This window comes from Aulonocara stuartgranti, assembly GCF_965226115.1.
Source record: "Aulonocara stuartgranti genome assembly, chromosome: 1".
In the NCBI taxonomy this organism is placed as follows: Eukaryota; Metazoa; Chordata; class Actinopteri; order Cichliformes; family Cichlidae; genus Aulonocara; species Aulonocara stuartgranti.
In genome coordinates, this window is record NC_138939.1 from 36,082,661 (window position 1) to 36,105,401 (window position 22,741).

Genomic DNA, 22,741 nt, shown 5'->3' on the forward strand with positions numbered 1-22,741 from the left:
CCCAGGTATACCCTGGTTTGTCCTCCATTCTGATTCTAATATTGACAAAAGTTTTCAAAATGAACTAAAACACTGAACCCAAACGCTTCCTGAGCTCACAGAGCTAGGGAGCCAAAGACCATTTCTCTGACTTCGACAAAGAGAAGTCTTTGTGCACATCCACAGCACTTCTGAGACTCTAAAGCCACATCCATCTTTTAAGTACAGTCTTGTATTTTGTTTAATTAGAATTACCACATGTTAGTAAGATGGCATAGAGTACAGCCTCTGTATCTTGAAAGTATTTTCATGTCTTCATGGAAAAAGCAAAAAAAAAACAAAAACAAAACCCAGAAGAACGCCACTTTAGATTTCATCATAAACCCCCAATGCTTAGGGAAGCTTTAAATGTAGCAATAGTTTGCCTAAGCTGTCACTCAGCAAGAAATTAACAGGGTTGTTGCTGGTTATGTCACAAAAGGGATACTGCCGAGCACCTTCACAGAGAGCTAAAGTCGGTATATTCAAACGCAGAGGTAAGGTAGGCCCTCAAACTTAGAAATCCTCTTTTGATATTTGAATTGATTAATAAGCTGTACAAAATTAAATCACAGACTAACATGTGAACTAACAAACATTTACATTTATTAAATTGTTAAAATACAGTAAGTGTAAAAAACAAACAAAGGAAAAAAAAAAGAACCAAGCGTACATTTTTACTGAACATCACTCATCCGTCTCCAACACTGAGGGCAGTTGTTGATATACATGCGATCTCCGTCCACTGGAGGTTTAGTTTTGGTTAAACGCAAACACTGAAAGCTTGGAAGAGGGATCCAAAGACTTCTTCTTCTTGGCACTACTTTCATCAGCTTCGGCCTTTTCATTTTCACTTTCCAAGCCTTCTCCTCCTTCTGCTCTTTTCCTCTTCTTCAGATCTGCTGCGTCTCCGCTCTGGCCTTTAGCTCTTTCTGTCCATGACTAAAGGGGGGGGGGGGGGGGGGGGGGGGGGGGGGATAGAATAGACAAGGATCGCACATGTTAATTACTGCACATTACAAAAACAAAAAATTGTATTGTTGTTTCTATACAGGCTCCAAACAACCTACGTGATGATGACGAAACGCACACATGGGCACTCGGGCGTGCAGTTTGAAATTGCATCCTGTCACGTATAATCACTATTGACAGCATGCATCTCTTTGGCCTGCTGGCTCTTTCCCTCCTCGAGCCCCCTCCTTTTCTCTAAGCCGACACAAAAGGAAGCGCTTTTCTGGACGTAATGGAGCCAGGATGAATCATCAGGCCTGGTGTGTGCAGTGCCAGCAACACACACGCACACACACTCTACACCTCCAGTGCTTAATGAAACACTGTCATTAACCCATGCATATTCACACAAGCAAACACACACACAAATGGCACCATTACAGAGCTGGTAGATGGTACAAGCTTTGACATATCACTAATCAGCTTCTGCTTTATTGAATATGGACTGAATAATTTTATCAACACACACTCGCGCACACACAGACACACACAATGGTCGAGCCGTTTTAGGCTAAAGTTAAGCCTGCAGGGCCATCATCTAGGTTCTTTTTTCTGTAAACATACAGCTGAAATGCACTTATACAAGTTAATAAAAATCATATCAACTCCTTTGGTTCAAACTTGAAAGAAAATTTCATTATTTTTTTTAAATGTGAATGTTTAAATAAAATAACTGGCAGGTATGAAATGATGTCTTGTTCATGCTGACCATATTTTCCTCTGGCACTGGTCAATATTTCTTTTTGTTGTCTGACTAATTTTAGCTAATACGGTCAAACGCTAACTAATGTGGTCAGCGGCTAGCCCGCTAACTTTAGCTTTGGGGCTCGCTAACCCTGTTGCAAACAAAATACCATGTTAACCCACAGCTACAGTCTGTGTTGTGTTGGGAGCCGGTTGTTTTTTGACATTTGTGGTAAGTGGACTTTTCTAAGCTACTGTTAGCTAGTTTTGCTCACTGTTGACACTGTGAGCTTAATGGTTTCTTTATGGTCACTGCATCTTTTGTGTCAGGTGCCAACTGTGATGTCACTACAGCTACCGGTCTATACTGGTGCTCACTTGTGCCGGATATGCTTCAGTCTTCTCCTGAACGGTAGGTGTTGCTTCTCAGCAAAAAAAAACCAACCAAAAAACCAAAACACCCCCCCCCCTTAAGTATCAATGAGGTAGAAACAAGAAACAAAGATATTGCGGGGTTTTTTTTTAAGTTTTCTACAGTTAGTCTCATCTTTTCAAACTGTTGCGGCTGTGTTTGTTGGTGTCAAACGGGCTGGCCCGAGTACTTCAGAAACTGCTGATCTGCAGTTTTCCTGAACAACCATCTCTAGCGTTCAAAGAGAATGGTGTGAAAAACAGAAAATATCCAACAATATTCAGCTAAGAACAAGAAAGTGTGCAATTTCACACATGCCTGCCAAAAGAGGACTGGTGGATTGGAAAAACACTGCCTGGTCTGAATGAGTCTCAATTTCTGCTGCATGCTAGGGTCAAAATTTGACAGGAAGAACAAGAGAGTGTGGATATAACCCACCCAGTATTTAAACAGTTTAGACTGGTTACAATCGTGGTGTTCTGCTGTAGGAATATTTTCTTGGCACACTCTGGGGGTCGCTTTGTATTAACTGAGAATCATTTAAACTCCGCAGCCTACACGAGCATTGTGGCTGGCCATGTCCATCCCTTTATAACCACAGTGTTTTTCTAATATGACTACATCATTTTCTGATGACTACATCTGGCAACGTAACTTATCATGTCGCAAAGCTCAGATCATATTAAACTGGTTTCTTGAACATGGCAATGACTCTAATGATCTTGCATGGCCTCAATCTAACAGAGCACCTTTTGAATGTGGTGGAAACTGGAATGTGCATCATGGGTGTGCAGCCGACACTCTGGATTCATCTTTCAGAACAGCTGAAAATTCGGATCAGAATTATGCTCCTGCTGATTGACCAGCCGATCGTCTCTCATGCATCAATGCTTTGCGCCCTCAGTGCCCAAACACACTTGACTGGGCTCCCAGGCAACAGGCATCCCCTCACCCCCACTTCCTCGTCATCCAGCTTTCTGCTGAGAGTCTTGATGTATGCAGGGTCAGGGCCAGTGTACCACAGAAGCACTCGGCTGGATGAAAGGACGAGGCGTGTCATTAGTGGCACAACCACCCTCATTCACTCACCTATTGACTGACCACAGCTGAGACACAGCATTTCAGAGAAAAGTGGTTAAAACCAAGCACTGGATTTCTTTTCTTTTTTTTGTTAATGTGACCCTGCAGGACTCTAATAACAGTACAACTTAATCGAGTGATTTTAAACTTTTGAATACATTTCTTTATATCTAGGAATCTACTTATCTATTTTATTCAAATCTGTAGACCTGCAGTCATTTTTAAAAATAAAAAGCTTCAGCAGGTTGGACAGCTCAAGCGGTACTGATGAGACTATTCGAAGCAGTTATGCTGGTTAGACTAGTGATGGGTGAGTTTTCAGATGAGCTGTTGCTGGGAAGCGGTACAACTAGCTCCCATGTTCTCAGCTTCTCATTAAAATGCGAAAAACATTTCAGTGCTTGGGAGGAAGAGAAGAGTACACGTATGGATACATTTCTCATTTGATGTGAAAGAAAATAAGACACTTTGTAAACAGTGTGGAGCAGCTATCAGCACAACACACTCTTACATTTTATATGTTATTCACCTGAACCAATTTCAGATCGAGTTTACTATAATTTTATGATATTTTCTCAACTGAAACTAGACTAAAGCTAAAAGAATTTAGATGGTTAAATTATGAGTAACACTAAATTCTAATTTGCTGAACACGTGACCATCTTTGATTTCTGAATGGGAATCAGCTTGGACTAGAAATATGGCCAAAAGCTGAAGTCAGCTTATGAAAACTGCAAATTGTGCACACCCACATAAAACTTTAAAGAATCCTTACAAGCGGAGGGCTGAAAATGGGATTCTCTGCATTTACAATTTCAGTTGGGTTACTGAAATTATAGACAAGGGTGTCAACGGGGGCTCCGGGGGTTGAGGATCAACCTGCCAAAGACTCCAATCACTGGACAGTAGAGCTGGGCGATATGAGATTTTTTCATATCACGATATGTTTTTTTCATTTCAGGCGATAACGATATCTATCACGATATGAGCCAAATAACTATATTTGTAAGATTTAAATGTGCCGTTGCTCACAAGTAAAATGTGAAATAATCAGCAGCTTGTTTTTATTTAAATATTTATTTCCCATAATAAGTTCAACAGGGTAGATGTACTTAAGGAACATGAGACTTTTTCAGATAAATAAAGGCAAATATTGCAAACTACACAAAAGGCAGCCGCTAAAGCGTTTAAGTTTCAAAATAGAACAAATGAAACAGACTAAATTGTCAATTCCACTTAGAAACAAAATATTAATTCTAAAAATAAATCTTAGTTTGTTTTACAGAAGAACAGACAAAACTGACTAACTTTTGTCAATATCAAATAAACTGAGAACTAAAAGGAAATTCTCAATCTCTCCTTGTTGTATAGCTGAGCTTTTCAAACAGTTTTAACAGTTACTTTAGTCTGACAAAAGCCGAATGACGAATTAGCGCTTCCAGTCAGAGACTGAGGCTACGTCCACACGTACACGGGTATTTTTGAAAACGGAGATTTTCCGTTTTCGTTTTAAAAAATAATCCCGTCCACACATAAAGGCAGAAATGAAGGAAAACGCTGCTATGAACATGCCAAAGCAGCAGGTGGCGCTAGATTCCTAACCGTGCAGAAATGTCGGCCAATCAGAAGTCTAGAAGCCTTGGTGGGAAAAAGTAAACAAAGCTGGGGCATAGAAGCAGAACCGAGTCGTATGTGTGGACGGACAGTAACTGTGTGTATATGTAAGCATTTAAACACTGCAGAGAGTAGAATTAACAGTAACAGTATTGTAGAAATTCATTTCACCGAAACAATAACGTGGCGCACAGTGTGACGCATGCACCAGTTTATTGTATTTCCAGACTTGCTTTCGGCACAATTTACAGTGCACGCTACTCTGTTTTTTGTCAGACTTGAAATAGCCGAAATACCTTCACACTACGGAACTTCTATGGCTCTTCCGTTCGACAATCTCTCCGGCATTGGAACCATCATCTGTTTTCTCTTCGGTCACGCTCGGTTGATTTTTCTAGTCAGCACACTCATTTCCTCCATTATGCGCTGGCTCCATTACCCGCTGGCTGCTTCCCAAACAAACACACGTGCGGCGTGGCACTTGTGCTGTACGTAACAAGTCACGCGACGTGACGCTGCGGCTGTGATTGGTTCGGCTCTGCGCTACTTGATTTGGATTGGCTGACCCTTTTTTTTTTTTTTTTTTTTTGGTAATAGGACAAGAGCGGCGAGGTCTATCGCGATAGCTTAATTTCTCTATCGAGTAAAAGTTATATCGCGATACATATCGTTATCGTTCTATCGCCCAGCTCTACTGGACAGCTTTCGAAATTTTTGACATCACTGTTTTAGCAACCCCCCTCCTCTCTAAAACCCTCGATGTGTTATACCAGTCTCTCCTCCGCCGACAGCGTCCTGAAGCGTCCCATAGCCTCCTTGATGACGTCGGTCTCTTCCAGGTCAGGGTTGTCGGCTAGGATACTTTTCCTGTTCTCCTCCAACCAAAGCTGGAAGCCTGTCTTTGGCCTAAATGCACAGAGAAAACGAGAAATACTGCCCTGTTTAAAAACGCTCTACATGTAGAATCTGTTTTTGAACATCCCAGTGTTCGAAGGGTCTAACCGTTTCTTTCTTTGAAATCTTTTACCTCTTGTTTTCAGAGTTATCTGCAGGTGGTCCTGGAGGCGGGGTGTCTGGTTGTTTCTGCAGATTTGCAGCTTGCTCTGTATTCTCCTGAACCTTCTTATTAGCTGTCTTTGTGGCAGCCATCTGCAGCAGAGTAGACTGAGTCTTCACAGGAAAAAAAGGACATTTTATTGTTTTGAAAGATGCATTATCTTTTCCAGGTACTATCATTTTGAGACCTCGGCACAGCTATGTGGAGACATGCTACAGCTTTAAATTCTGAGACGGTACCTTGGTTTTTGGCTTGGGGGCCAGAGGTTTGAGGATGGGACTTTTGCTGGGTTTCCCCCCAGAGCTGCTGAGCTGAGCTGACTTCTTGCTGGACGTCATGTTGTCCAGGATGTTTGTTATTCGCGGCTGACCGGATGAAGCTGACATTTTCCCCGAACCAGGAACCTGAACACACCAAAGCAATAACAAAATTTAAAGAAATATCTTAAAGATATTGTATATGTTCCTTATAGTCAACAAATCACATGAAAAACAGCAACAACAAAAACAGTGCGTTTCTTCTTCTTCTTTGCCACTGACTCCAAGGTGACTGAGCCACACCCGGTGGCTTACCAGGTACTTTATTAAGAAGAAAGCCTGTATATAAAAGATGGAGGCAGGAAAGTGATTTCACCCATCGTTTTAGTTTTTATACTGTACTTAACTGAGCCTTGAAGGCTAGCCAATACTTAAACCCTGCCTTAGTGTTTATCTCACTAAAAAGAGAAGGAAAGAGAAGTCAGTGTGCAATGGGGTAGCTTTCTTACAGAGTTGTGTACAGATCTTTTTGCAACCCGAGTCAGCTCCTGCTGGCCAACAGAGGCTGCTGTTCAGACTCCACACGGTGCATTTAAAAGCAGCTCCACAGACAGACAGGAGAGATGAAAGTGATATCTGAGGAATAAGCTAAACCTTCTTAAGAACCACTTCTCTCTCTTTAAACCTCTTACAGTCTTTATTCATATTCAAAACCAAAAGAGTCCGTTCTCTTTTATTAATGGCTAAACATCAAAAAATGACTAAAAGCCTTTTTCCATTAGTACCTACTTGGATTGGCTTGAGCGAGTGGACTTGTTTTCTATTACAATCGAGTGCTATCTAATGTGTGTGGGGTCGCTATAGCAACACGGCCGAACGTCCTGTGACATCATCTGTGTGCACCACAAATGCCACAACAAAGGAGTTGGCAGTCTCATAAGACCTCATCAGATCGCCTGGAACCCCGGCCAAGCATGTTGTAAAAAAAAGCACATGGTACCGAGTCGCGTAGGTAATATTGGAAAAGGGCTATAATGAGACCACATCCTTGATTTTGACGAAATTAAAATCTAAGAAGTCACAGTTCTTACCTTAAAAGGATTTGCACGTCCCATTTTACCAACTGAAAAACAAGAGACACATTGGGAAGTGATTCAGATAAAACTGGCTGACCAAATTCTTCATTCAACACCTAATAACAGGTCTTGTTTCATATTTGAATATTAAAATGGGCTTGGGTGATGGGAGCGGCTGTCCCACTTTAATCTTACTCTGAAAACCTTCCAACAACTGACAAAGACTTGAAATGAAATCAAACCCAGCTAAAACTCCACTGACAGAGACACCACAAGTGTACAACATGAGGAGGACAGTACATGGCCATTGGGTTATTTGGGTTATTTGTCCTACATCACGCTAAAGTGACTCACCATAATACCGAACATCTAAGCTGACTGACAGATATGCGTTTACTCACTTGGTGTCGGAGACGGCTTGATGGGTGAGCCGGCTTCTTTAGCAAACGGGTTCACACCTGACAGACATGGAGGAGGCGTGTTAGCATGTTAGCAGCAGCACTGGCAACTTGTGCAAAGTAAGAGGTGGAACTGACGTTTTTTTGTTTCTGTCGCCTCTTCCGGCTCCATCTCCTGTCTGTCCTCTTCCTCCATGAGCTCTTCTCCTCTTTCCTCCTCATCCTCTTGCTCCTCCTGCTGATTCTGTCTTCTGCTGTAACGTCCCCCCGCTGTGACGTCGGTGTGGCCATACCTGTGCAAAAAGAGAGCGAATACTGCTATTTTTAATCTGTTTGTAAACTATAAAATAAATTGGAGGAGACTGATGAAGGTTTTACACTTAAAATGCTGCAATAAATGTTACATGGTTGATATTTGTTCTTCCTTCATCCATATAAAAATAACATATAAATAACCTATTTAAAAAAAAGTGTTTAAGGTTTCACATCATAAAAGAGCTCTGCTTTTTTTCCTTCTCTCACCCCAACCGGTCGCAGCAGATGGCCCCGCCCCTCCCTGAGCCTGGTTCTGCCGGAGGTTTCTTCCTGCTAAAAGGGAGTTTTTCCTTCCCACTGTCGTACAAAGTGCTTGCTCATAAGGGGTCATATGATTGTTGGGTTTTTCCTCTGTATCAATTATGTACGATCTACAGTACAATATAAAGCGCCTTGAGGCGACTTTTGTTGTGGTGAATTGCTTTTTTAACCAAGTAACCATCTCGTTGAAGAACATGTATCAGCTGACCTGCTTTGATAAAGATAATTTTATTGAAATGACACACTCCTTGTGTGGTATCTATGCTGCGCTCAGCGGTGACGTGAAGTCGTCTGACAGTGCTATAGGGTAGTCACCCATAAAGGGTGAGGTTTGTTATTTTGGCCAAAGCCAGACAGTCCAGATTAATTTACACAAACAGTGAAAGTGATGCATGCTTTTTGACATTACCCAGAGCTCCGTCTCGTGCTGGAGTATTCAGGCTCCTCTTCCTGCTCCTCTTGCTCTTCTTCCTGCATCTGGTTGGATTTCTCCAGAGCAATCTCACTGAGCCGCTGTGCGAGGGCCATGCGTCTGGATCGGGATGCGTATCGTATGGCCAGAGTCACCACGTTCTGGGTCATCATCTCTGCCAGCTCCACACAGCGAAACTCTCGCTCCAGTTTGCAGGACAACTGTAAGAAAACAACAACTCTAAACAAATCTGTACTTTGGGAGTGTCTCGATCACCAAGTGTTTGCAGCATTCACACTTACTGCAAACATCTTCATGAGCAGCTCCTGCTGCTCCTTCTGGGACTGATTCTGAGCGTCTTCATCTATTTCGTAGCCGCTGGAGGACAGGAAGCTGTAGTGGTCGTGGAAAAGGACCGAACGCCAGAACTGCTCCTGAATAACAGCGGAGGATAGGCTCAGCTGTTACTGGATCCATGACACCACTGAGCCACCTGAAAAGATCTGAGGACTGGATTATTTCGATAACCCATTGTCCAGGTGCTCATTCTTGTGTTTATTTACCTCCATCTGCCCCTTCTCTGTTGTGGTCTGACACAGGGGCAGCTTGAAGGGTAGGATGGCCACGGCCGGTCTGGGCAGGGTGGGAGGATACCTGGAGCCTTTACATGGAATACACCTAACAGGACGAGGACAGAAGGAATGTCAGCCTCTAAGAAGCAATAATTAACCAGCATCGAGTATCGGCTCATATGCACCACTCAGTCACTTTTTATTTCCTGTTCAAACTGCTAAATCAATGAGCTGTGATGCAGATGAAAGCTCACCTGAGCTGCTGAGGGTTCTCGTGCACTCCAACCACCCAGTAGTGATCTGATTTGCTCTTGCAGGTCTCCCTGGTGTTGCACACTGGAGTCCATGTGTTGCCCAGGGAGCGGTTCAGCATTCGCACCACGCCGTCTGAATCCACATAGCACGGGGTACCTGAAAGACCACGAGATGTATTCCAGGACAGGTTGTTCCAAATCATCACCAGCAGCAAAGTAATGATGCTTCCGATGAGATTCTTTCACATTATAATATCTTGACATACTGACCCTGGGCTGTGAAGCCGAGCCAAGACAAGTACGATTTTTGAGAGAGGGGGAGGGGTTCGCCACTGATGAGTTGCCTCCTCTTTCGACTTAACTGCAGCAGCTGGACACCCAGAGCCTGTTCTCCATCGAAACCTGTAGCTGGTGGTGGAAAACGAGACACATGTAAAGAGCTGGAAGATAACACTGCAAACTGCAGTACTTATATTTGGAGAGAGTGGAAATTTCCAGATCACAGCTTAAGAGTGGGGGGTTGCCTTTACTCTCATCTCTTGTGCTGCACATTTTACATTTACACTCTGTGGTGACTCCATGTGGTGGAAAGTAAACTGAATGAACGGAACTGACATGCAACAATGACACACTGACAGTTACATCACAAAGCTAAGAATAAATAAATAATTCCTAATTTTATTTTTGAACCATACAAGCACATGCAATGTGCTGATTATCACAGAGGAGTGTGTGTGTCTCTAACCCCGATGGTAGACGACGAGCAGCTGCTCTCCATGTCCTGCCATGCAGACCACAGGCCCTGGCAGGCTGAACAATTCTCTCTGTACTCCTCCGATGGAGAAGAGCCTGATCATCAGCGTGCTGGTGGCGACTGCTGCCCAGCCTTGACCCAGACAAAGCGCCCTCACGTCCTCCCCTTTAGGAAGGTCGACCATCCACTCCTTATTGGTGTCCCACGAGGAGAAGTGAAGGCACTGCAGCTTACTGGAGAGAGAGAGAGGGGGAAAATACTGAAAGGGGAGAAATAAATAAATAAATCCCCAGAAGCAGGTCAGGTGGAAGTTTTACCTAGCGAGCTCTTCTGTGCTGGGGCAGGCCAGCAGCACGGCCTCCTGGGAGAGATCAGCCACGGTGTGACCCAGTGAGTTGGTGAGGTGCATGGCGTGGTGCACGGCCGTGTCGTGAAACTCCACATCGATGGCGTTGTCCTGCTCGTCGTTGTAGCCTCGCACTATACCCACGGAGTTCCACATCTGAGGCACAGTTTGCTGTTATGACATGCGAGCAACTCAGATTTACAGTGTAATGACTCTCAGTGTGTCCTACCATGAAGCGGTGTGTGAGATGTGCAGGGGTGGAGCCTGGCTGGAAGGCTTTCTGGGGAGGAGTTGGCACGGGCCCCTCGTAGACAGGACGCAGGGGCACCACTGGGGCTGCTGCAGGCGCCACAGAACTGCCTGCGTCATTGTCGTCGTCCCCCAATTTGTCCTGACCAAGCTTCAGTGATCCTGTGTCTGAATGAAAAAAACAAAAAAATAAATGGAGTAATTTCAGGTGATGTCTCCATTCATGTGCGATGTATGCTGAGACATGCTGCGATGATCACAGTTTCACTTCTTCTAAAATCTGAACACCTTGTAACTTTAATCACCTAATTATTTTTTTCCCCATAGATTAACATTACCAGTTAAAGACAGCAATAGGCTAACCTGCACAAAGACAAACTTCACTGCCTTCTCCACTAGATAGTGCTGACTTTAGGAAACATTTGCTTTGCTTATAATGATGACAAACATAACGATAATTAACAGGTTAAACATTGACTGCAGGTGGTGGAAATTCATGCAAACAGTTGTAACTGTGCCTCTTGAGCCTGAAATCCAAGTTCATGCTACAGACTTTCTGATCAAAATTCAAATAAAAACTCTAAACACTTGTTTTGATGTTGAACTTTTGCAATTGAGCTCTTTAGTTAAGATTTTTTTTTTTGCTTCTTTCACAAAGTCGAATCTGTTTTTTTCTGCACACAGAAAAACTTTTAGCCTTCCCTTCGCAAGAATTTCTAATTTCCTAATCTCGATCTTTGAACGTTGCGTTTCCTGTGTTTTGTAATACACTTTCAATTATTTCTGACATTTTAAGGACCAAACTATTGCTCGAGAACATAACTGCAAGATCAATAAATGATGAAAATAATAGTTAGGTACAGCAGGAGTTTGTGATGGCCAGATCACCTCGCTTTTATCTTCCATCTGTATTCGCCCCCTCAATGACCCCATCTTCACCCACCTAGTGAGTTCTCGTCGTCCAGGAACGCTCCTCTGTTCTTCACCCGCCCAGTCGCAGGCACCAGGAAATCGTCCTCGTCATCGTCCCAGCCAACGGCTTTCTTAGCTGGAGACTTTGTGTCACTCAGTCCTTCATCCATCAGTCTGTCATCGTCATCATCAAACAGGTCATCATAGTCTTTTGCAGGATTTTTTGCAGCGACCTGCTGAAAGTCCATGACAGATTTAAGCAGCTTGAATTTAACTGAACAAAAGAAAAAAAGGGAGACTTTGAAGCTGGGCGTGTTTACAGTTGTGTTATGAACTAACCGCAAACAACGCTCAACTGGTTATAAATGCAATCTGGTAACTTAACAATCTATGGACGCTGTTGTTCCTGAACAAAGAATATGCAATAGCACTAAAAGGCATTAAAAAACTCTGGGGCCTCTGGATGTCTGGGGCCTGGATCTCCTCCATACCTGCTTCATGCCCTGGGGGACGGGGCTGTGGCTCCCCACACTCCCTAGCAGATCGTTACATGGAGAAACCTTTGGAATACAAGCATGCTGATCCACACAGGTGTGCACACAGGTGTACACTCGGGTGTTCACAGACGCGGACTACAGCTTTCTTGGTAAAATAAATCCGCTTGGCATCTTTCTTGGTCGTAAGACAACAATTCTGATGGCTAAAGATCCAAACGGGACAAAAAAGAAAGATAAAAAAAAAAAAAGAAAAAAAAAGTAGTGATAACTTCCTGATTTTAAAGCTTTGACCTGTAAATTTATGTTTTACAAGTGACTTGTCTGTAGTTAGATTTCCTTTTATTACGGCAGAGATCTATCCCAGCTAATCTAATGAAGAAAGATAACCTGCAGAGCTGGATGAGTCTCAAAATCTTACTTCATGGTACAGGGATGTACAGAGGGGGTACAAAAAAAGGTTACTTGAGCAGTACCTTGGTCCTATTGTTATCAGCTGTGGAGGTGCCGAGTCCGTCCAGCAGGCCCAGGCAGCCCTCAGTGTCCGTGTAGGCAATATGGCTGCCTGATGGATGCCAGGCCAAACTGCACACTGTGAAGCCTTTCTCGTGTTTCTGCCTACAGCAGAGAGCAGAAAGCTTAAACTTTAGTGGTGAGCAACATCTACTGTTCAATGTTGCTTTTGGCAGAGACTACAAGAAGATTGACATCATCTGTGCATAAACTATATAAAGAGACACAAGCCCAAGAAAGAACACACGATTTGTTTAATACAAATACTGGGGGAGGGGAAAAACACATAATAAACTATTCCTTTAATGATGACACCAGCCTTTAAGTCTCGGTTATCTTTAGCCCTCAAGCACTGGGAACCAAGGTAAACAATTTCATCAGCATCAGTCCCCTAAACTGGTTTACCCTTTACCCGTCATATATATGCTTTTAAATTCACTCAGCGTCTGCACAGCTTTGTTTCCTACCTTTCCACACACAGCTTGCTGTTCACGTCCCACACTGTAAGTAAACCCCCCACACAGCCAGCTGCCAGGAAACGCTCGCAAGGAGACCAAGACACCACGTTAATGGGCTGCAAAAATTAAGGAGGGGAAATCAAATTTAAGAAAAATAATGATTGAGTTGTTTCGGCTATTTAATATCTAAATAACTCACTCACTGGTTTTAATAATAAAACAAACAAACAAACAAACAGTAAAAACTCCCACAAAGGGGTTTAAAATAAATTAAATAAACCTTTAATGAAATAAAACTACCATTCAATTCTTCTTTAAGGTCAAACTAAGAAGTGAATAATATATATACACTAGGAACAAAAGTACCCGGCCACACCTGCTAAAAGGTATAGTCAGTATTTTTTTTAAGGTTATTTAAAACATAAAAGAACATTGTACTCAAAAATATCTCTTTATTTGTAATTACATCTTCCAACGAACTGATATGTTCTCATAAACATAGAATTAATCAATTAAAAATTCATACAAGGGGAAGAAGTGACTCATAAACTCGTATCAGACTCCTTTCACAAAGTTTTGAAGAGTAAATAGAATGAGTCCTGCTAAAGGGTGAGGTGCTGCAACAGGAAGCCATCATGGCAACAATGCAGTTAATTAAACTTCTTCCCTCCCAGATATTTCAGGATCTATTGTAAATGATATTGTTGCAAAGTGGAAGGGTTTAGGAACATGTCAAGTTACAGAGCGGGGTCACCAAGTGCTGAGGTGCACAGGGTGTAAAAGCCTCCAGCGCTCTGCTGACTCAGTAACTGCAGAGTTCAAACCTCCTCCTGTGGTGAGAGCTTCATGGTGTGGACTTCAATGGCTGAGCTGCACCTATACACAGTTAGTACTTTGTCCATATAGTACTTAAGCAGTGTCAAGCTAAACCTTCTTCAAAAAAATAATCGTATCTAGCCTTTTATCTTATCTAATCACAGAGTGGTTTCACACAGTGATTCTCCCATTGTATCAAACAGACCATTAAAATTTTACTTTGTATTTCTGTAGTGAATACTTTCTTTCTAAACCCAGAACTTTATTTTAAAACCTGTGTTTGCACTGTCTGTGCCTTTTGCAATTATCCTGCTGTGTAGTAAAGGCCATCCAGGTGGCAAGTCCAGTTCTACTATTTTATTAGCCTGGTCCTCAACATTAAATAAGTAATGCATGTCTGCGTGTTTCACCCTGCAGTGTACGAATTTAACTTGCATCTCAAGCTTGGTAGTGCTAGCTGATAACTTAACAGTCCACCCTTCAAACTAAATGTATTCATTTTTAATATAGAAGAAACATCCCAGTCCAACCAAAAATGTGATGTCCCAGATGCTGCTTCCTTCTTTAACATACAGTCTTTGGTCATGATGCCAAAAGCAGTGCTAAATATTGCTGTACTACTTAGCATTAGCATACAAATAGATCAGCATATTGATGTCCTAGACAGGATTGTGAGGCCATGTACACAGTTACAACAAATACTGCTTATACTGATAGTCAGGTGTAAAATGTGCACCACGTCGACAATACTGGACCTCACCTGTGCGAGCAGATCATCGGACAGAGTGCTCACGTGGTCCCAGGAGCCTCGCTCGTACAGGTGTACCTTGGTTTCAACAGGAACAGCTAAAAACTGACAAATGCAAATGTTTTGTTATTTTAGGACTGACGTCTTTCTCGCTCTCATTCAAGGCAGCAAAGAGACGTGTCACCAACCTTTCCCATCCCGGGCTGCCAGGCCAAACGACACAGAGACTTGGCGTTAGTGACGTCATTTGACTTCTGCAGCAGAGGCCAACTGATCACCTGAGTCTGAGAAAGAAGATAAAAATCATGTAGAAAATCAGAATTATGTGCATTTTTCTAATTGAAAAGTGCTGAAATGCTGATGTACCTGCTCCTCAATATTCCACACCACCACAGAGCCATCACAGCTAGCAGAGGCCTGAAAGACAAAGGCGACAGTGATGTGATGTACGACAGGTGTCCTCAGGTTATAAATTCTCTTCTCTCCTTTTTTTTTTTTTTTTTTTTTAAAAAACACTGTGTGGTTCTCTTTTGTATTTATACATTTAAATGAAAACTCTAAATGGAAGCAACCACAGTAATATGATGAGGAACAATGGGGTGTGGGTTCATATTAAGTTGCAATGAAATGAAGATATTGTCCCATTTGTAACTCAACACAAATACTCACTTCAGCCTCTGTGTTGAATTTCTGCTTTCAGACACAAGGTTCACTCACCAAGAAGTCATCTTTGGGGTCAAAGGTGACGCTGAGGACAGGTGCCTCGTGACCCCTGAGTGTTTTCTGTTGACTGCTGTCTGACACCTCCACCACCTTAACCATGAAGTCACTGTGGAAAAAGGAGAAAGGTAAGCTGTGTTCACACGTCACCGACTGCCTGCCAGTGAGCAGCGGCATAGTTGAGAGGAAGGGTCCATCAGCTGTGACCTAACACAAGTGCAAATTGTCAAATCAATGAACAAGAGGAGCAAAACATCACAGATTTCCTTCACCGTCTACCAGAAGGTAGATGCCGAATCTGCCCTAACAGCCACAGATGCCTGAATCTGAACAATCAATCCCACTACTGAAATTACCAGGGTGAAAATAGCAGCATCAATACGGCACCTTGCTCTGTGCTTTTATTACTGTCATAAACCTGTTTAGGGCAAATCATTTCTGGCAGCAAACACACGTTTATCTCCAATATGGACTAATCAGAAACCAATCCGCCTGCGAGCTGGAAACATCACAGCTGTGTGGAGCTGATTCTGCACTGAAGGAACAATAATGAACCTAATGGGATCACCTTGTGCTGTAGCCATAAACACGCACACACACACCGGGGGGGGCATCCCGTTACACACGACTGCCTCACCAGGTGCCACGGGAGAAATTGAGGCAGACGTGGACGTGCATGGTTTAGCAAAGCAGAAGTGACATTTGTTCATCTTTCAGCATCATTGGTGGAAAATATCACAGAAGCAACACATGAGTGTGTCTGGTCAGCTGTAACTCAATTAATTCTGAAGGTTTGCACCGGACATCAGGTCATGTCAGGTGTGAGGTCAGAGGTAGTCCAACTCTTCCAGCACATCAATACATGCCATTGCCAGAATGTTTGCTGTGTCTCCCAGCACAGTCTCAAGGAGACTCCAGTGCTGGGACAGTTAATCTAGGAGAGCTGGACAGGACAGTTTCTGGAGGGTGGCTTGAGGATCCTAGGTCCCCGACTGGGCCCTGTGCTCACTCTGTACTCACCATGGAGCCTGACTTACATTAGCCATTGAATACCAGAATTAACAGACAAGAGCAGGTGCGTGTGAAAAGGTCTGGAGAAGCCGTAGAGAAAAGTTATACATTATTCAGCATGACCGATTTGGTGGTGGATCAGTGGCATATCCATGGAGGGATGCACAATTCTCTACAGGCTAGGCAACAAAACCATGACTGCTGCGCATCCTGGATTCCTCCCGTTGAGCACCGGGAGGCCTCATCTCATTTGAAATGTCCAAGCTGTGTAAACACTGGGCAGCAACAAATTCGGACCTGGACTGGGTTCTAATGGAACGTGAACTGGCCTTTCCATTTACCCCCATTGAGGTGTTGGCTCAAAAACCGTACAATAAAGGGAATAGAGCAGATAACCCTATTTTAAAGTTTTCAAAAATGGTGTGGCAAGAGGTTCACAAGAGCTGCAGTCTGTCCCCATGCTTTCAAAAATATGCACCCCTGTGGCACAACCCCAAAATAAAAATAGGTAAACAAGCAATTTATTGGCCACAGTGGCACAAAAAAGGCATAAGATTAATAAGTGATTTATATGAATATAACACACTCATGTCTTTTAATGATCTGACAGTAAAGTTTAACTTGGAAGGACCCGGCCATTTCTGGTGATATTTACAAATTAGAGACTGTCTGAAAGATATAATAAAGTTGTCTCAGGAGAAAAATCTCTACTTCCACCCTTACTTACAAAGGCAAAACAACACATGTAGAAGTCTTAAAAGTATTTGGGAGAAAAGATCTGGATTGTTCCTTTGACGAGGGAACATGGGATTCAGTCATCTCTGAAAATGCCTCATGTGGCGATAGTAAGCAGGCAGCTCCTGGAGCACGAAGGAACTGATATTACTGACTGCCCTCCAGAGCTCAGTGATGCCCTGGTCCAGATCAGGGAGAAAATCCCCTCCCCCATTATTGTCTCATTAGGAGCAGGACCCTACATTGTCAGGCACACATTAAAGTACACATTATTATGAGAGAAAAAAAAAGGCGGGTGGGGGACAGGGATAGCTCAATAGGTAAAGTGTTGGCCCCGTGATTGGAAGGTCAGGGGTTCGATTCCCCTGAACGGCTACCTTGAGGTACCCCTGAGCAAGGTACCGTCCCTACACACTGCTCCCCGGGTGCCCAATGGCAGCCCGCTGCTTCACTGAGTGAATGGGTTAAATGTAGAGAGAAATTTCCCCACGGGGGTCAATAAAGTATACATTATTATTACATGTAATATGCAGGGGCCATACAAACCACGAAGTACCATCTGAGCTGGAATGAATGAATGGACTGATGATGTGGCATCCTTTCATTCCTTACACACCATCCAGCCCATATCTGTATCTGGCAATGAGCCAGCAAAGTTAGTTATCTTTTAACCTTAATTAATGCTCCTTCAAATATCTAAGGTATTACTTTTATCCCGTTTTCATTTATATCATTTCAGTTCAGCACAAGCTAGCCAACTATCAAGTACCTGGACCCAGCTGCAACTCTCGAGCCAATGCTGTTGAAGGCGACGTGTGTGGCATTGGTGGTGAAGCGGGTCAAGATGCCGTCTGGATCGCCGTCAGGAAATGTGTGGATCTGCACGGTGTTGTTGGAGCTCGCCGTTACCAGCTTGCCATTCTGTGGAGCAGAGAACACATTGGTCCAAACATCACTTGTATGATGCAGAGTGTCACCGAATAATGATGACATCTGTAGAAAAGTCAGAGAAAATCCAACCTTCAGTGCCAGAGAGTAAGCCTTCTCCCCGACAGTGATAAACTTTGGATCATCATCATCCAGACTCTCCCAGATCCGAACATCTCCATCATTTCCGCAGGTTACAATGAACCTGTGGACAATTTGATCAGGCTAGTTTACAGAAACTTTGTGCAGCATAAGATTGATGAAATTATCTGTTTAAATTATTAAGTCTACCAGAAACCAAAATCAGGACTGTGAACGACTTCAGTTTAACGTGGCATAGAATTTAAATGAATCACATTTTACTCAGTTTCAGCCCATTGAAAGACTTGTGTTGTCATTGATGTCACTGTGAGACTGATGCGCTCAAGTTCATATGTACTTGCCTGGTCTGGTCTGACTAACCTGCGGGCTACACTAATAATTTAAAGGACATGTTTGTAAAGCAATACTTTCACAGGCTGTGGGCCGATCATAGGTAAAATCTGAGTCTTAAACGCAATCAGATCACAGCTTTACTTGTACATTAGCTGTCAAAGTCAGTGCTCAAAGGGAGACACTTTTTTGTTTTCAGACTCACCTCCCAGTGTCATCAAAGCACACCTCGGTGTGTCCTTCAGAGTGGCCGTAGCGCATCGGCTTCCTTTCACATGGCATTTTGACAAAGCACCAGACTGAAGAGAGGAGAAAACACGTGAAAACCTCTTCTTCTATCAAGTAACACAGTCTACACCTGCTCCTCCACCACTGCTGCCTTATTAACCCATGGAGAGCTAACAGCAGAGTTGAGCTAACGCTAACAATAGAGCTAAATATAGCCGACCACACTCGTACAAACTCCACGGTGTTCACGGCATCAGACACTAAACCACTGGAGGCAGTTTTACACTGAGCTGTGAACAGAGTATTTCGTTAGAAATCAACTTACACGTTTCTTGGGTGGACACACTCGGTCCTCTTCTCCTGAATCTCCCGCGCTGCGTTGAAAACAAGGAAACGTCACGTCACGACTCCCGCCAGCAACGTCATGACGCAAATTTTGTAATCCCTCCCACGTTTGAAGCAAGGATCGGGATTTGGGGTTTATTTATTTATTAATTCATTCATTTATCGAAAGGCTATTTACGACAGATTTTGGACAGTGGTTGAGACACACGCTGTTATTATTTTATTCCAGTGTTATCTGAGGAAATGTGCCTTAAAGCATTGAAACAGTATTTTAATTTTTCTGTCGTTTTCCGACAAATTTATTTTACACTACAGTTGGATGGTGCATGCAAGTGATACATACATTATATAATTATATAATTAGGCTCTTGTCTGTTAGAGGACTTTAAAATGTAATATTTTAATGTACACATTTTAATGTATTATCATTATTATTATTATTATTATTATTATTATTATTGTCAGTAGTAGTAGTATTATTATTTTAAGTCAGACAGGAGTCTTTCAGTTCATCTCACATTTATGATTCGAACAATACATGTGTTGTAATTTTAATTTAAAAAATAATTTTTTTAAAGAATGAATGAAAGAATATAATTTCACTTGATTCGCATTTGTTTGGATAATGCACATTCTATTTTTCAGACTGACGCTTTCCACTGTAACACACATGGAAACATAGTGAGGGTATAAGACTAAAGTCCATGTAAATATTCACTCAAAAAACCTTTTTGTTTAATTATTTATTTATATGAACCTTTTAATATATATAGATTATGCACCCCTCAGTGTTTTCTCAGGGGATACTTTGATTAGTGGAACAGGAAGTTCTCTGCTGGCAGACATCAGTGTGTCTGAATATTATATCATTGATGTGTAATATTGTACCAGGACATGTGAAGCAGGCCTAAAGCTTAGTTATGTGTTTTAGTCTACACAGGGCTGCCAAATGCAGTCATGTACTAACATAAAACCTCAAAAGCAAAGTTCTTGAACTTGGAAATCCACTGTAAGATGCATCCAATATAACAGCGCACGATGGCTTCGCGTTGCTGAAAACCTAAGCTCCTTAATCAGCTCCTATGAGACAACATTAATACTTTATGTACATGGGTCAGGAAGATCAATAGACATGGCTCCTGAGTCTCTCCATTGCCTGGCTACTGACTTGTGTGCAATCAGGGTGATGAAACATAAAGTTTGCCACATGAAAGACAAACAAGTATGAGAAAGTGATCAGCAAGTGTCTGGTTTATTTCATGTTTAAAATGAAAACTGTAATTTTCTGGCTTTTATCCCATGAAGGATTAAAAAATAGTAGATGCTCAATTTCCTGTGCTACAAGAATCCCACAAATATTTCAAACTGAGTTTAAGTCAACACAGAAAAAAAGGAGCATTTTCTCTGTGGTACATTGGTACTGAACCCAAGATTGCAAGGGAACGTCCTTAAAGCTGAACTAAGATGATTTTATAAATAAACTAAGAAGCTACAGTTCTGTGCAAAAGTTTTGAGTCACCCCTCTTTTTAATATCTGTTGTTAATATCTGTTGCCACACTTTCTACGTGTGGCTACCTTCCTTTACCTCCTCCTTTGGTCTGATCCACTAGAGGGCCCTGTCACCTTAAAGTAAGCATGCAATATGTAGTTTTGGGGTATTTGCTGAAACTAGCTCTATATTATTATATCTAATTTTGAACAGTAACAATGTAACAAAAGCTCAAAAAAGACCACAGCCTGACAAAAGACTAGCGAATAATCAGTCTCTGTTTCAAATACTGAAGTAAGAAACACCGTGGTCCCCAAAAACATGATGGCTACATGATGAATATTTCATACACACAAGTGTAGCTACTCACGCAAGTCACCTCAGCACATTTTCTTTTTCTTTGCACTGGCGTTGCAAAGAGGCTGAACAACACACAAATCAAATGAAAAATCTGCATTCCACACCAGCTTTGCGTTTGTGTGTGTGTGTGGGTGCGGTCTTTTTCATGTCCTTATCTCCAAAAGAAGCGCTGGCATTTAGAGGTGTCCTTTGCCAAGAGCAGGATGAATTGTTTTCAGAGTGATACTTCAAAAGCAGCATTTTCCGTACCATTAACTTGTCTAACTGTGACACAGCTGCAGCGTGAACACGCAGGCATACACATGATGTAGGGGAGACCGGGGATAGTTGTAACGTGGGTCAGTTGTAACACTTCCAATTTCTCCAATCAGGGCTAAGTTTCAAATGATGTGACTCATCCTGTGCATGCCCAACTCAGTTGTGCTATCACATGTGAAAAATCAGCACATTTTGTCAAACACAAACAATTTAACACGAAAAAAAGTAATTTGTATGCCAAAAATTAAGTTTTTCTACTTTATTTCAATTTCTAATAGCATTATCTGCTTTGCAGTTAAACTCATCAAACTTAAATTATGTTATTTGTATGTCTATGGGGATATATTCTGTGTAAGTCTTTAGTGCTAATGTTTTAGCCGTTGGCTGTAATGTTAGCTAGTTCATGGCTATAGGAGTCTGGGTCAGTTGTAACAGCAACAGTCTGGGTCAGTTGTAACAATAACGCAGATGTTACAACTTACCACACTATTACTTTAACTTATATTAAACAAGTTGGGGCAACGACATCAGCAGAGAGAGGTTCACTGGTCGCATTTGTATATGCGGTTAATGCCATTGGCAACACAATTCCTCCACTGTTTGTGTTCCCACACATACACATTCCCACACTGTGTCAGAGATGGACCAGTAGGAAGTACTGGTAGTGGAAATAAATCAGGATGGGTGCAAGAAACAGATTTCCTCATCTTTCTGAAGCACTTTGAAAACCACACCAAGGTAAGCCAGGATAAAAAGTAATGGAATTGCGATGCTGGTGAACAACTACATTTTTTCAGCTTCATTGTTATGTTCAAAATTGGTGCAAGAGTTGTAGGTTATAATGCCCACTGGACCAATGAGGCCAAACTCAAGGAAGACCAACCAAAATTAATGAAATATTCAGTTGCAGAAAATTCCATAATTTGTCTTTTTTGGGGGGTTGGTATATGTTCAAAAGCTAGATTTCTGCATTCTGTCACACACACACATAACTACATAAATGGCTCTAAGTGCATTCATGTGTTGAATAAACAAAGATTACATGTTAATGTTTTGTTAGTACCCTTATTTCATTGTGTTACATTTTACCCCAGGATATGTTAGAACTAAACCAGACTATGGGGTTAATTGTAACATTTCACTCTTTGTGTTTGAGACCATACCATGCAATGGGTAATTGTGCTGCAGAGAAAATAGCTGCACTATTTAATAGCAGAGACATGTAAATACTTTGCATTACATTTTGAATCCACTACCTTAAAAGAGCTCCAATTTACAGACAGAAATGTCAAAAATGTTACAACTATCCCCGGTCTCCCCTACTAAAAGCTATCCTAATATGACAACAAATAAATAAATAAATAAATAAACTCAGACACACAACAGAGGGCGTGTAAATCAAATTTATTGGTGTGTGTATGAATACAATATATGCTTATGAACAGTTTCTCAGTCACAACAGGTACAGGTTAGAGGCACGGCTGATGCTAGGACACATTTACAGAGGCGCTTTCAAAGACAGGC

The 22,741-nt window shown here is 42.1% G+C and overlaps 1 protein-coding gene across 2 annotated transcripts; it reads right to left on the reverse strand.

Moving 5' to 3' along the window:
* Window positions 1-602: 602 nt before the first annotated feature.
* Window positions 603-19,198, reverse strand: wdhd1 (WD repeat and HMG-box DNA binding protein 1). 2 transcript variants are annotated; one of them, XM_082532797.1, is made up of 26 exons: window positions 19,090-19,198; window positions 18,742-18,835; window positions 18,198-18,309; window positions 17,947-18,098; window positions 15,429-15,540; window positions 15,078-15,128; window positions 14,900-14,995; window positions 14,724-14,816; window positions 13,157-13,263; window positions 12,653-12,794; window positions 11,714-11,915; window positions 10,751-10,938; window positions 10,493-10,677; window positions 10,167-10,408; window positions 9,692-9,829; window positions 9,422-9,578; window positions 9,159-9,273; window positions 8,898-9,029; window positions 8,593-8,816; window positions 7,746-7,900; window positions 7,611-7,667; window positions 7,225-7,256; window positions 6,116-6,280; window positions 5,847-5,989; window positions 5,590-5,725; window positions 603-960 (listed from the first exon to the last, which is right to left on the reverse strand). In XM_082532797.1, the coding sequence occupies exons 2-26, from the start codon at window positions 18,816-18,818 to the stop codon at window positions 772-774; spliced, it is 3,402 nt and encodes a 1,133-aa protein (XP_082388923.1). In that variant the 5' UTR covers window positions 18,819-18,835; window positions 19,090-19,198; the 3' UTR covers window positions 603-771. The 2 variants fall into 2 exon arrangements, with proteins under 2 accessions (XP_082388923.1, XP_082388922.1); XM_082532796.1 differs by having other exon boundaries at window positions 11,714-11,918.
* Between the last annotated feature and the right edge of the window lie 3,543 nt (window positions 19,199-22,741).

Bases quoted from the DNA above. Each gene is read 5' to 3' on its own strand.
- wdhd1 (XM_082532796.1), bottom strand. From the start codon at position 18,818: ATGCCATGTGAAAGGAAGCCGATGCGCTACGGCCACTCTGAAGGACAC. The intron at 13,264-14,723 runs GTGAGGTCCAGT...TAATTTTTGCAG, and splicing joins CCGATGATCTGCTCGCACAG to CCCATTAACGTGGTGTCTTG. The intron at 8,817-8,897 runs GTAAGTGTGAAT...GTTTTCTTACAG, and splicing joins TGCTCATGAAGATGTTTGCA to TTGTCCTGCAAACTGGAGCG.